The 14040-nt window shown below is 50.8% G+C and overlaps 2 protein-coding genes across 16 annotated transcripts in view; both read left to right on the top strand.

Annotated features, from left to right (window-relative positions):
* Nucleotides 1–5649, top strand: part of ACOXL (acyl-CoA oxidase like) — a 358121-nt gene extending 352472 nt beyond the window's left edge. For both annotated transcript variants that reach the window (XM_032352781.1, XM_032352780.1), the window contains one exon: nucleotides 2158–5649. In XM_032352781.1, coding sequence (XP_032208672.1) covers nucleotides 2158–2358 — 201 coding nt within the window. In that variant the 3' untranslated portion in view covers nucleotides 2359–5649. The remainder of the gene's footprint in view (nucleotides 1–2157) is intronic.
* BCL2L11 (BCL2 like 11) overlaps nucleotides 3890–14040 on the top strand; it is a 46992-nt gene continuing 36841 nt past the window's right edge. For 5 of the 14 annotated variants that reach the window (XR_004287922.1, XR_004287923.1, XM_032352791.1 and 2 more), the window contains exons 1-2: nucleotides 6947–7385; nucleotides 8314–8708. Coding sequence is in view for 12 of the 14 variants with exons in the window: in XM_032352791.1 (XP_032208682.1) it covers nucleotides 7123–7385; nucleotides 8314–8708 (658 nt within the window). In the remaining 2 variants the exon portion in view is untranslated. Of the gene's footprint in view, nucleotides 3969–5547; nucleotides 5650–6946; nucleotides 7386–7978; nucleotides 8176–8313; nucleotides 8709–8910; nucleotides 12862–14040 lie in introns of those variants that run through there. The other 9 variants (XM_032352786.1, XM_032352784.1, XM_032352785.1 and 6 more) reach the window with 8 other exon arrangements.

Raw genomic sequence — 14040 nt, 5'->3', positions numbered from 1 at the left:
AGGAGGCCTATGTCCACAGTGTTCATCACTAAACCTCCCCGTGCCCAGCACAATCTGTACCATAGGCTAGGACTCCAGTATGTACTTGGTAAGTGAAAGACAGTAATAATAACGACCATCCTCGCAGGCAGAGGTGACAATATCTGGAATCAGAGGCAAACTTGTTATATATAAGGAGTTATGCCTGATCCTTAGATCTGGACACTAATTGGCCTGTTGCAGCCTGTGGCAAATGGAGTAAGCAAGTATTTGGGACAGCGTCAGAATTTTAGGTTTACAGAGAATCTTATCAGTCAACATATGGCCTTCCCCTTCCATGCAGCCCTCCCCTTGAGAACATCATTTGAAGGGGTCTCTCCCTGAGCACTTATGAGTAAGGAAACCCCTTTCTTCTGACATGGGATACTTTTTAAAAATCTACTTTAAGACCCTGAACACTTACGAGTAAGGAAACCCTCTTTTTCTTCTGCCATCGGATATTTTTTAAAAATCTACTTTATTCTTATTTTTAAAGTTGTGAAAATATTGAACAGAAACCTGCCTCTTGCAGTTCCTGTCTCTGGGTGCTTATTCTGTATTTGGACAGACCAAACCCATACTCCCACACAACATTCACTCAAATAATTGATTCCCCACCATTGTTGAATATTGGTTGAGTTTCATGATGCAAACTTAAAGAGAAAGTTATCTTGAATAATGAAATTACAATACATAGAAGGTTTAAGGGCTTGTATGCCATCTGATGGTTTTGAAGTGCGTGGTTAAAGACCTTGAGAGTTGACAGATTAGTCAGGGACTTGTCAAGAGTATTAATTACAAACTTTGAAATCTTGGTCAGTGAAAGTTCATCACAGTGCATCTTGCAAATATGATCAAAGTCTTTTCACTACTGATTTTATGATGCTTAACCACAGTGTGTAAAAAAAAATGAAGGTTTTCATTAGAAATTACAGATGCCATGGAGCACATTTAAAGGAAGATGTATTGTTAGACTATTAAAATTCATGCTCTTACCCTTCCCTCCCCCAGCCCCTGTTTTGGGGACCCCCCCATTGTCTCTGAATACCTGAAATAGCACTTTGGGCTACTTTAAAGGAACTGTGCTCTTCATAGTTTTAGCTTAGCTCAGTAATGACCCATGAGGGCAGCAAGGTGGGGAGGGAAGTTGTTATAAGTGATGTTTTTAAAACCATGAAAACCTGGGGGCTAACTGTGATTTGGTGAGTGAAAGAAATTTATGGCTGGCTGAAAACTTGAAAATAAAGTGTACAGCTGGTTATGGGAAGGGAAAGCAGTCCCTCTGTCTTGTCCTTGTTGAGTTTTAGAAAAAACAATCTATTCTTTTTGGTAGCTTTTTCCCCCCTGGGAATTAAAAAAAAAAAAAAAAAAAGCACTGGCACCTAAACTGTGGAAAATGAAATTAAAATCCACCCATTGTAGCTCCTCCAAAATCACTACTTTCCCCCCATCCTTCTGCTGAGATGTCTTATCTGTGCCTTCCAGTGGTTATCAGAACACAGGAGGGTATCTGCCAAGTTCCTTGGTGTTCTCTTTAACTGCAGGTTGATTTCCTGCAGCAGCCAGGTGGAAGGTGCACAGTGATGCCAGTGGTTGGTCTCAGTAGCCCCAGCCCCACGTGCATTTCAGGGACCATGGCCTGCTACCGGCCAGAGGCGGGAAGGCGTTTGTCTGGGGAGAACTGGAGCTTGTCTCCACCGGTTCACCTGTCTGATGCTCTTCCTCTTCAGTTGCCGCAGCAGGCCAGAGGGTGGCACCCCAGGCACTCCGGAGGTGGAGAGGAGGAAAATCATGGGGATTGGAGGAGAGGGGAGGGCAGGGCTGGCAAGGGGAATGTTGATAAATTCCCAGACTTCCGTTTTGAGATTCCCATCTAACTTGGAGTCAGCCCGGACCCCTGTTTGGAAGAAATGGGCTTCTGCCAGACAGGTGTCACAGGTTTAGGGATTTCTAAGATTATAAGGTGAAGGTTATCCATGACCAACGGCTTCCACTCTCCCGGGTCTGGGAAATCCAAAGGGAAAACTAGTTTCCCCAGTGGCTACCTGTGGGGTGCTTGGGAGTGGGAACAAAGCAAATGGCGCCCCACGCTGTAAGTGAGCCAACGTCTGACCTGTCACTTTGCGTTGTGTTTTGCAGTTGCTGGATTTGTGCGACTCGGTGAAGGATGATGCCCTGAGGGTGATCTCTGCCTTTAACATTCCACACACCTCCCTCCACGCACCAATCGCAGGAATCACCAATGCGCAGGCCGCCTGGGCCTTCTACCCGGCACCGCTGCAACCCGAGCCCCGAGAAGGGGCGCGCTTTCAGCCGCCCAAGCTGGGAGCCAAGTTATAGCGGGCGTGGTGCGAAGGGTGGTGGCTCGCTCGCAGCTGCCACGACACTAGCTTCTCTGACGCCTGAACTGGGGCCAAGGCCGACCTGGCATGCGCTGGGCCTCGGCCCTCGGGGATTTGGGGCGCAGAACAGGGTAGGCTGGCGAGGTGCGATGGGCTGTTGGGATAGGGAGCCCGGCGGCAGCCCGGAACACGGGGCTTTATTATGTAACCCCGCCGGCCGGCAGCACCCTCTCCCAGCTTCCGCGCCCGACCTCCCTAGACACTGGTCTCCGCTGTGAATGCGCCCCACAGCAAGCTGCCGCCAAAGATCTCTCGCGGTCAGCGGCGACTCAGATTTACAGTGATTTTGAAAACGCGATGGCGTTGCGTGAAAAAAAAAATCAAAACATAAAAATCAAACACTCGCGGGCAAAGTTTCAGTTCAGCAAGCGATTCTTCTCCTGTGAATCAGACCCTCTTGGGGTCTCAGAGAAAACGCACAGATTGGGAAAGGGGAGTTTGCGCCTGGAGTTTGGCTCTGGGCACAGCGCGAACCCCGGCTTGACCTCCCAGGCAGGCGGCTTCCGGACCTTAAGACAACGCACGGAAAATATTTTTACCATATGAAATTGTAATCTGTTCTTTAGAGAAGCATAGATAACAAAGTTTAATAAAGACATTAATTGATGGGAAGGCGCTCGGGCTCCTTGCCGGGGATGGGGAGGCGGGCTAGAACAGTACACCGCAGTAAGAAAAGATTCAGGAACTCTGGAGAGACCACACCCGCAACGCCTCTGGTCCCGGGCAAGGGCCGTAGATTTCCCATCCCATGTCTCAGATCCCGATTGCCCCACTTCTTTTTTTTGCTCCTTTCCCTCAGCCCCAGCCGTCCTTCTTACTCCCTCTCCACATCTCGTGGCAGAGGCGGGAGCGACCATAGCTCTGCTTCTGTCCGCGGGGGCGACACACAGGACCGGAGCAGAGACCTAACGCCCATCTGCACTTCCCACACTACCCCTTTCCTGGGCTGTGGCCCAGTTTCCAGAGGACCTTCGGACCCTGCGGGAGAGGGCAGGAAGGGCTAGAGGTCACCGGGAGCGGAGAGCTCAGCCAAAGCTCCCCAGCACAGTCTGAATTGCATGACTCCCGAGCGGACCTCCTCTTTGTGCCCCAAAACAAGAGTGCTTAACCGGTTGCTTTCCCTGACGCCTCTGTTTTTTAAAAGTGTCCACAGGGTCGCTAAAGCAGACGACGCGGGGGCGGCGGAGCTGCACAGGACCAGAGGACAACCACTGGGGCTTGCTTCTGCGTCGTTCTTTTCCTGTCCCTGTCTGCATCGCCCAACCCCACCGAGAGCTCGGAACACTGGGGCGGGTTTAAGGCGCCCAGCGGGCGCAGCTCTGTTGTTTTCCCGCACGGGCTTAGAGTTCGCCCATGGCCACCACCTGAGGTCTAGGGCAGCGGCTCCAAGCCACCGTCAGGGTAGACATCCGGCCTCTGCGTCCACTTCGCCGAGTCCACGCCCTTGTCCTTTCCCTCCTGTAACGAAATCCCAGGACGGAACCCGGCGTGCTCCTTGAGTCCCCCCAGGAACCCCTGGCCTCCTACACTTCGCTCAGGACTCGCCAGGTGATGGCTGAGAATTGTTTAACCGGGGCCTGTTATGTCTTCCTGACGTTCCATATCTGCTTATGCAGTGTGAAACACGGACCGAGGTGGCCAGCAGCGGGATAACTCCTGACTGATTTGCTCCTCTGCAACTGAGGACCCTTCCTTCTTGGTTCGGGGAGGGAGGCGCTTTAGGGGATCCATAAATTGGGTTTCGTTATTCCATCTAACCACTTCCCAGTGGCAGAATGTTCCATCTCCCGACCGACCTCGCCCCAACTCCCTGGCTGCGGCTGTCTCCTAGCCGGGGAGTGCAGGAAGGGGTAAGGGTGGGGACTCCGGACCCACTTAGAAACACATGAGGGTGCCGACCCAGAAGAACACCCGTCCTCCGAGCAGGCGGGCACCAAGGAGAAAGGGGGTGGGGGGCGCAGGAAGAAGGAAGGGCCCTCCCCACACCACTCCCGGTGCGCTCCGCCTTCCCTGGCCTCAGCGCGCCTCGCGGGCGGTTCTCTGAAAGCCTAACCGATCTCTAGGATCCCGACCCAGCGAAGGTACCATCCTCTCTCCCACCTGAAGGCCGAGATTCCTCTAGGTCTTTTTTTCTTTTTCTTTTTTTTTTTCTTAAAAGGATTTTTTTCGAGTTCTTTTTTCATTTCCCTATTTTACCTGCTCCGCGGGCAGTCCCTTCCTGCCTCGCACCGGGGCTGCGGAACAGACGCCTCCGGAGACCCACTTCTTGCCATTTTCTTCACTCTTCCCACTGAGGGCTCTGCCGCTTACCCGAGGCTCGGCGCGGGGAAAAAGCTAGGTGCCCCTGCCAAGTGGCATGCGGAGGGCGCGCCCAAGACTACCGCGTGAGGTGAGGGCGAGGAAGATGAGCAGCCCTGCCCATCGGGGTCTCAGCCAGTACCCCAGACTCTGGGAGAGAGGAGTCCGACACTCACTGCCCAACATGGGACCCGAGAGTTCTTGAGGATCAGCCCACACTCCTCACGCCTGCCCCAGAGCCGCTGAGAAATTCCCGAAGCCGATCAAGGGCTCAGGGGCGCCTCCTGAGGCTTTCCGCAGGCGGCGGCTGCCCGCCCGGGTCCAGTGTGCCCGGAGCGCCCCCTCTGTTCCACGCACACGCAGTGGCCCCTGCTGGATAGGGGAGAGGCAACGGTACCCTTTGGGGAGGGAGGGAGAATGGGTGCGCGCAAGCCACCAGCAGCACTAGCCACTCGGGTAAACACTCTCGGCTGGGGCAGGGCCGGCAGCGCGCGCGGGGGAACCCGGCCGGGCCACCCCCGCCTTTACCTGTTGGAGCCTGAAAGCGCCAGCGGCTGAGGCTGCGGCGCGGCGGGGCGGGGCGTGTTTGCTCGCGCGCCGGGGCGGGACTTAGAGGGGGCGGAGCTCGCGGTGATTGGGTGAGGACCCTGGGCCGCCAGTCTGAGCTGAGCCGCAGGGCTGTGCAGGTTTCACTTCGCTCCGCGCAGCCTCCAGGTTTAGGTCTTGTGAAAGCGCTCTGTCCTGCGTCGCCGTCGCCGCCAACACTGCCACCGGATTCTCACAGTCACCCTGCGCGCCCCAGCCCAACTGCGGCCAGCATCGCCGCGGGCTGCTCGCTTCGCCCCGCTCCCGCCGCCACCCCCTCGGCGCCCTTTCCCTGGCCCTCGTCCCCCCAATGTCTGACTCTGACTCTCGGACTGAGAAACGCAAGGTAAATACCTCCGAATCCCCGGGAGCGGGCCGGGTGCCGACGAAGACAAGCGCCGGAGCCACCTCGGCTCCACCTCCTGCTCCCTTCCCGAGCACGTGCAGACAGGAGATGCACATACCCGTCCCACTTGTCGCTGGGCGGGAGGCAGCGATCAGGCGGGTCGGGTTCCCCTCCTTGCGCAAGCCCACTTCGGTGAGGGGTCGTCCGTGCAAAAGCTACCGGCATTTGGCCGAAGTGCAGCTCGGCCCAGGATTCCGCGCGAGGGAGTGGAGAAGCTTCTCGGGGTCACCTGGGGAAAGCAAAGCGTGCTCTCCGCGCCGTCCCGGGAGCTGCGGCCCCGCTCCACGGTACTGGGCTGCGCGGCCGGAGGGCAGGTCTCGCCGCCCTGTCCCGGAGACCCCCAAGTAGCGGCTGCTTGGTACGAGTTGGTCTAGCGGCTTGGCCTTTCTCGGGTGCTCGGGCCGGTGCGGAGGATTTGCGGAACTGGGGTGGTTATTTAACTGCCGAGCCTCGGCTTTTCCTTGTACCCATTCAGGCCGAGGTTTCAGGACAGCTTCTGCGTTCGCTCTCTCGGAGGTGTCTGGGGGCCCTGCCCGGTCTGCGGGTGCGCTGCAGACGATACCACCCGCACGACCCATAGACGGCGAAAGACCCAGGGCCTCCTCCGACTACCGGGGCCACGCGGTGGACGAGGCTCGGGCAGCGGAACCTGCTCCATCCGTGGGGCCCGACTGTCGTAGAGACTCGGGCACCCCGAGCCCCTCGCAGTGCTGGCGGGCGGTGCGGTACCCTCGGGTTTGTTACTCGGTGTTCGTGCTAGTAGTGGAAGAACCGTCGGCCGCGGGGGACGGGGGTGCGCATGTGTTCGTTGTCTGCCGTGGTCACGGTTGCGCGCAGATATGCATTCCCGTGGCCAGTGGTGGCCGCTTAGATTTGGAGCGTGTCCGCGCCGCACGGGGAGAAAAAGGGAGGAATTTGTGAAGGAAGGTGGGTCCTGCAGCTAGGGCAAAGGACGACCTTTGGGGTCTTCAGCCCAGCCGGCCTGGGCGGGGTCGACAGTCAGCAGCAAGACTGGGGTCTGAGGACGGCCCTGCGGGTGAGAGGGGAGCTCCTGCTTTGTCTCCAGGTGACCTGCCACTTGGGGCGGCGGGAGCCGCTGAGGCTCGTGCGGCGTCCGGACGGGCACAGAGGCGGTGCGGGCTGGGAGAGCCGGAGCCGTTCGGGTCCGCGAGACTCCCGCCGCGCTCGCGGCCGGGCCGCCTTCGGAGGCGAGTTTGTCAACAATCGCCTCGCCTTTGGCGGCCTGACCCGTAGGCGCCGCCCCCGCCGGCGGCGGCTATTGGCTGTGGCGCGGAGCGACCGCGCGCGGGCCAATTGGGAGCGCGGGCACCCGGCGCCAGCGGCGCGGGGAGGTCGGCGGTGCCGGCGGCGGCGGGCGCAGTGCGCGAGGGGAGGAGCGGGAGGAGGCGGAGGATGTTCCCGGCGGCGGCGGCCGGGGCAGCGCGGGCCAGAGGCGCGGCGCGCGGAGCCCTCGGCTGCCGGACGGCTCGCGGCGGCGGGCGGGCTGCCAGTGGCCGGCTCTGCGCTGCCCCGGGGGCTCTGAAGGCGAGTCCCAGGCTTTGTCTCCCGCGCTTCTTTCGTGCTGACGGTCAGGGAGCTCCGGGTCGGCGAAGGACGCGGGCGGGACGCCGCGGGGCTCGGGCCCGGACGCGACGGTCGGAAGGGAAGGGGCGGACGTGAGTTTCGGCCGGATTGCCTTCACAGGGGAGGGTCGGTGGGGAGACGGAGCCGCGTGCCCCGGTGTCGCCTAGTGTGTGGAGTTACTTGGGGACTTTGCAGGGGGCGCCCGGGGCCGGCTTTGGAGGACCCCCCCATTTGGAGGTGTGCATCTCGCAGTGTGGGTGCATTCCGAAGTTGTGTCGGGTTCGGTGCGGCGCGCTGCCCCCTGCGGGGGGAGGAGGGGCGCGCGGGCTGGGAGCGGGAGGGACCTCGGGCGGAGAGCGCCCGAGCCCGGCCGAGCCGCGCTCGGAGTTACAAACTCTATTGTGACGCACTTACTACGACTGACGGCCCTTGCCAAACCTTCCCCAGACTTGCTGCCCTCAGCACTTTCCGCAGAACAATGGGGCCGGAGTGGGGAACGCGGCCAGCCGCCTGCAGTCGCTGCATCTGCGCCCGCTTTTCTGCTCCAGCGCAGTATCTGATCCCGGGAAATCAGAGCCCGCTGGGAGTTTCTGACTTCTTCAAGTCGGCTCTGAGCAAAGAGCACATAGGAATAGACTTAACACAAGTGATTTTCCTAAAAACTTCGTGTGTGTGTGTGTGTGTGTGTGTGTGTGCGCGCGCGCGCGCGCGCGGCGCGCGTGTGTTACGGCACCAGTTCACACTTGCCATGTAATTGTGTTTTGTTTGGTGGCAGGAAGTTTAGTCCCACCCCCTCACCGCCCCCTCCCCGCAAAGATAGAGGTACCTTTGTTATCTGAGGTGTGTTTTTATTCCTATTTGGAAGATCGTCAGAGAAATAAGGTGAACTAACGACTTCTGTTAAAATATTTGGTATTCTAAAAATTGTGAAGGAATCCGGGAAAGTTGGCTAAATATAGTTGTTTGTTGTAATTATTATTATTTTGCTGAAAATAATCTTAGTTTTTATTTTACTTGCAGAAAAAAAGACCAAATGGCAAAGCAACCTTCAGATGTAAGTTCTGAGTGTGACCGAGAAGGTGGACAATTGCAGCCTGTTGAGAGGCCTCCTCAGCTCAGGCCTGGGGCCCCTACCTCTCTACAGACAGAGCAGCAAGGTAATCCTGAAGGCGAAGGGGACCGCTGCCCCCAAGGCAGCCCTCAGGGCCCACTGGCCCCACCTGCCAGCCCCGGCCCTTTTGCTACCAGATCCCCGCTTTTCATCTTTGTGAGAAGATCCTCCCTGCTGTCTCGATCCTCCAGTGGGTATTTCTCTTTTGACACAGACAGGAGCCCGGCACCCATGAGTTGTGACAAATCAACACAAACCCCAAGTCCTCCTTGCCAGGCCTTCAACCATTATCTCAGTGCAATGGGTAAGCAATGCCTGGGTAAGAGGTAGTTACTGTGTGGCTGTCTGAGTCTCTGTTTAAAAGCTGTGTGTAGCATTTAAACTAAACTCCCTTTTAGAATCCTTTTATCGATTTAGTCCATATTTTGATGGGAATGGAGGATGTGTCCAATAAGACATTAAACCAACATTGTTTTTTTTGTTTTTTTTTTTTTTTTATGACCAAGTTTAGTGTCAGCAATGAAGTGTACCTACTACAGGCCTGTTGAGCAGTGAAGCTGGAATCCTTGCTGCCTTCCTTCGTTATATGTTGTTCTAATCACAAAGACTTATTTATCAATCACACTGTGTTTGAAGGGGACTCAGTCAAATACAGCAAAGAGCTTAAAAACGTAACCAGATGTTTAGGAAAGATGAGACAAGTTAATCATTTTCAAGAATGACATTTTTGAAAGTGTTGTGGTTCATCAAGGCAGTACCAATAGAGAACCAGAAAAATGGGTTGTTTTCTACTCAAATTCCTCTTTGGGCTGATTTTTTTTGTTCACTCGGAGGTTTTTGGATATGATACTAATAAGATCGTGGGGTTTTATTTCAGGGATTAAAGACCATTTTAGGGTCTGAACCAGGAAAACTGGCAGTACAGTGAGGGAGCTAACCTAGTGGGGCTGTGGCATATTGGGGAGCATTTGCACTTTGTACATTAGGACTGCCCCCCCCCCCAATCTGTGGATGTGTGGTCTCAGAGTGGTAGGTTTTCCTACAGTATAGTGCAAGATAACCCAGGAGCACAGATTTTGGTGCCAAAAATCCCAGCATCAAAGGTGTTTTGATACTGACAATTAATTTAGAACTTTGAAAGCACTGTGCAAGCCACATAAAAACATCTGCTGGGTTGACCCTTGAGCCCCAGCATGTGACTTTGAGCATGTTAGCTCTGGTGACCTGAGTAAGGGAGTACGTCTGTGTTGATTGAAGTCACCCTTCCCCACTAATGGAAAATATTTTGGTCAGGATTCACCAGAATCTTACTTACCATTTAGACAGAGAAGCCCTTCCTTCCTGCATTAATGAGATACAGATAAGTTGGCAGCGTGATTCCCTAAGGATCCAGTTGACAGTCCTTTTCCGTGTAGAATACACTTTTGCCAAAGGCTAACAAAAACGGAGTTCTCAGGCTAGACACTTGGTTGCTGGAACATAGTGACAGATCTTGCATTTGCAGATACTGCAGGGCTCTGTCTCTTCAGCTTCGTAGAGGTGTGGGTCTGTCTCTGTGTTACAGAGTCAGAACGTGAGAGGGTTGGTCAGGTTGGGCATACCTGGGAAATAGCAAGCAGGGACAGCTGAAACACTGGTAGCTATGCATGTTGGCTGGGTGTCTTATGCTAAAAAGTGAGATAAGCTATTAGGATCCTTCCTTAGGGAAAGGAGCTCGAAGTTTTATTGCTGTTCTTACTTTAGTTATTACTACCCTCCTGAATTCATCTAAACCTCAGAAGTTGGTGCTTACAAATGTTTTTCTGCCTGTACTCCTGAGTATATGAACCTATAGCAATTCTTGTCACTCAGTGAGGAAACAGGGCGTTATGGGCTGTATTTTTAATACCTATGTATTTTAAGGATCCTTCGGAACTCTTATAGTTTTCCCCTGCAGACCTACGAATCCATCTCTACAGATGGTGGCTTAATGCACAGAAATAGTTTCTCTTCTTGTTAATCAGGAATAGTAGGTGACCTAGTGTTTGTTTTTGTTTTGGGGTCTTTTTTTTTTTTTTTTGGTATGTATGTATGATGACATACTATTTAATGAGGTTATTAGGAGGTAAGCACCGTTACTCAAGATGACAGATGTAAAGCTTTAGACATCACAATCTAAGTTATTAAGCAAAGTTATCTATGAAGTGAAGTCATGGTTCCTGAGGTGTAACTTTAGAGTAGTAACTACATTCCAGTCGATTGGCATGATAACTGAGCCTTTAATGCACAGGATTAAGTGATAAGGTGTAAGAAGTTTGTTAGTGCCCCAAGGTAAGTTTTCAGTATTAAGTTCTGGGGAGATTTGTTTGTTGGGGTGGGGGCTGAATAGAGGACTAGAGAAGACTTAGTCAGATACGAGGTTTATTCAACTGTAGGATAAAATTGATAGCCTCTGTAGTTTGTGACTTTTTTTTCCTGATTATTCTTTTAACAAGTTCCATGCCTAAAGGCCACGAAATATGCTGAGTTGATAAATTCTGGTTCTCTTCTTTCTAGTCATGTTTAGTGTTCCTTACTCAACCGTATCCGTTAAGATCTTCAATGAAGCTTTTGATAATTTATTGCAAAATACATTTTTCACAAAGAAGTCTTTATGATGGGTTTTAGCCAGGGCAACAGCACAGACAGGAGGTTAAACAGAGGTGCCCCTTGGCCCGGGGCTGCTGCTTGAACTTCACCCACAAAATAGTTTGTGCTCAGAGAGTGGGGATAGATAGCAGTGGATCTTCAGTTCTGTTCTACATGTTTGTTTTAATGAGAAAGTAAATTCTTGTCTCTGGGATGTACATCAAGTAAATGTTTATACTAGAAATGCCTTCATATTTTCCTCCATATCTCCTCTATTTTTCTGTGGGTATGTTCAAACAATGTTACATTTTTCCATGAGAAGCAGCGGTTCTGTTGTTGTTGTTGTTGTTTTCATTTTTTTCTTTCCTCACTTTTACAGACCAAATTTTAGTCTCCTTATACCCTGGGTGGATTAACTTGACCTTTGCTCTCTTAGTGAATAACTGATTATTTTAGTCGAAATCATTGACAGAGGTGTGGGTTTCTGCTTGCCTTTTCTGACGAGTGTGCTTATGCCGTATGTGTTTTTAATACAAATTGTGTACTAAATTCTCACAAATTCATACTTCGGAGGTGTAGTTATTGCAGTGGGAAATAGGAGTTGAGAAAGGTCAGAATGTGCCGTGAATATTGTGAACAGGGTGAAAGCTAGTTAATTAACAACGTCCATGTGTCAGATGACTTAAACTTTGTGTTTGTTCCCTGGAACATCAGAGTTCATAGGCAGGAGTTGTGTTTTCTTTGTATTCCTCCACATCTTGGCATACTCCTCTTGGAGCTGGCAATTGGCTGACCTACCTTTCAGACTGTGAGCCCTCTGAGGAGAGACACGGTGTCCTGGAAATCCTAATGAGGGCCTGACAAAGAGGAGACGCTCAGGAGATGTTCAGAGTTTCGTGTCCTGCCCATCAGTCTTTCATAGAGCCAACGGAGGACAATTAAGACTTCAAAAATAATCTAGTAGCAAGAAAAAGACCCTTTGCGCCACCCCCCAAAATATTTCTAGTTATTTGCATCTAACTGAGGTTTGTCACATGGGATGATAGGTGAGGTCTAGCTCACCGTGAACCCAGTAGAGAAGCCATAGGTGAATACTGAACACTGGAGATGCAACTAGTCCCAATGGAGACATGCTTGTTAGTGTCCATTCACACACAACATTACTTAGTAGGTAAAAAAGAATGTAAAATACCTCCGTTGTTTTCATATTAATGACCTGTGGAGATATTTTTAATATATTGGGGTAAGTAAAAAACTTTTTTTTTTATTGTGGTTAAAAGAAAAACCCCTAACATTTAACCATCTTAACCTTTTCTACGTGTACACTTTAGTAGTGTTAAGTATATTCACAGAGTTGTGCACCCCACTCCCAGAACGTTTTCATCTTATAGAACTAAAGCACTGTACCCACTAAACTTCAGCTCCTGGCAACCTTCATTTTATCTGTATCTGTGATTTTGATTCTTACGGATATCTGACGTAAGTGGAATTATACAGTATTTATCTTTCTGTCACTGGTTTATTTCACTTAGCGTGATGTCCTTAAGTTTCATCCTTATTCGTCATTGTTAGCCCTTCCTTTTTAGAGCAAAATAATATTCCGTTGTATTTATGTAACATTTTAAATTCAGTCATTTATCAGTGGACACTCGGGTTCTTCCATCTCTTGGCTTTAAGTGTGCAAACATCTCATAGATAAGGCTTTTTCAGTTCTTTCAGGTACGAATGCAAACATTTCCTGAAAAATCACGCTCTCATATGCAACAGGAGAATCACTGGGTCATATGGTAGTCCTAATAATTTTCTGAAGAACCTCTGTACTGTTTTCCCTAGTGGTTGCACCACTTTGTATTCCCACCAACAGTGTACAATACAAGGGTTCCAATTTCTCCACATCCTCTCCAACATTTTATTCTTTTTTAATAGTAACCATCCATGGGAGATGATACCTTACTATAGTTTTAAATTTTTTTCCCCTGATGATGAGTGACATTGAGTATCTTTTCATATGCTTGTTGGCTATTAAATAAAATACATTTTTTATATTCATTCTACCTTTTTTTTTTTCTTTTTTAAAAGTGTTCTTTCTAGAAAAATGTCAAATTAGATCTGTGGCTGGCATTCTGTTTTTATGTGGATGGGCTGCTTTGCAAATGGGGGAGCTAGAACGTACAGTGGCGCTTTAACAAGCCAGACAGACCTTATTCTTCCCACTCAAAGCACACCATTTCCTTGGAACTTACTCCTTTGGTTCCTTTTGTTGACTTTATAGTGAAAGTAATTAACCTAATCTTGTAAGCATCTTAAATGAGCTTTGTCCATAGCTATGTTTTTCAGGCAAACATAAGTATCAGCTTGGGTTTACCTTTTTTAAAACCCCATGGTACATGTAGGCTTTGAAAAAGTTGAAAGTGGGGTGGTTTTGTTCTTCAGGCTTCTCAAGGCTGCCTGGGAACCTGATGATGATGATCTTTGCTGAGGACCCGGTTCTGGTGTTTAGCCCCAGGCTTACTAGTTAGGACACCAAGAGAAACATCCACTTTATAGGTTCTGAGTGGGGAGAGAAAGTAAGAAAAGTGATTTCTTTTTTTTACTGGTTTCAGACAAAATTTTAATAATTGATAGCTTTATAGACAGTTAAATTTTGTATCTTTTTATTTTGAGATAATTACAGATTCACATGCAGTTGAAAGAAATAACGCAAAGATCCTGGCGAAAACCTGGCTGGCTCAGTTGGAATAACTCACAGCTCTTGATCGTGGGGTTGTGAGTTCTAACCCCACACTGGGTGTGGAGATAGCTTAAAAATACAATTTTAGAAAGAAGGAATACAGAGCTCCCATATGTCCTTTACATAGTTTCCCCCATCTTGCATCAATAGTATGTCACAACCTGGAAGTGACATCGGAGAATCCAGCTACCTCATTCACCTTTTACCAGTCCCATGTGCCCTCCACTTAGTGCGTGCATGTAATTTACTGCTGGGCTGTTTATCATCACATGTGGAGATGTGTGATCAGCATTACCGT

Source organism: Mustela erminea, chromosome 7 (genome assembly GCF_009829155.1).
Source record: "Mustela erminea isolate mMusErm1 chromosome 7, mMusErm1.Pri, whole genome shotgun sequence".
Classification (NCBI taxonomy): Eukaryota; Metazoa; Chordata; class Mammalia; order Carnivora; family Mustelidae; genus Mustela; species Mustela erminea.
Note: the sequence above shows the minus strand (reverse complement) of the source record. Positions and strands in the feature narration are given on the sequence as shown.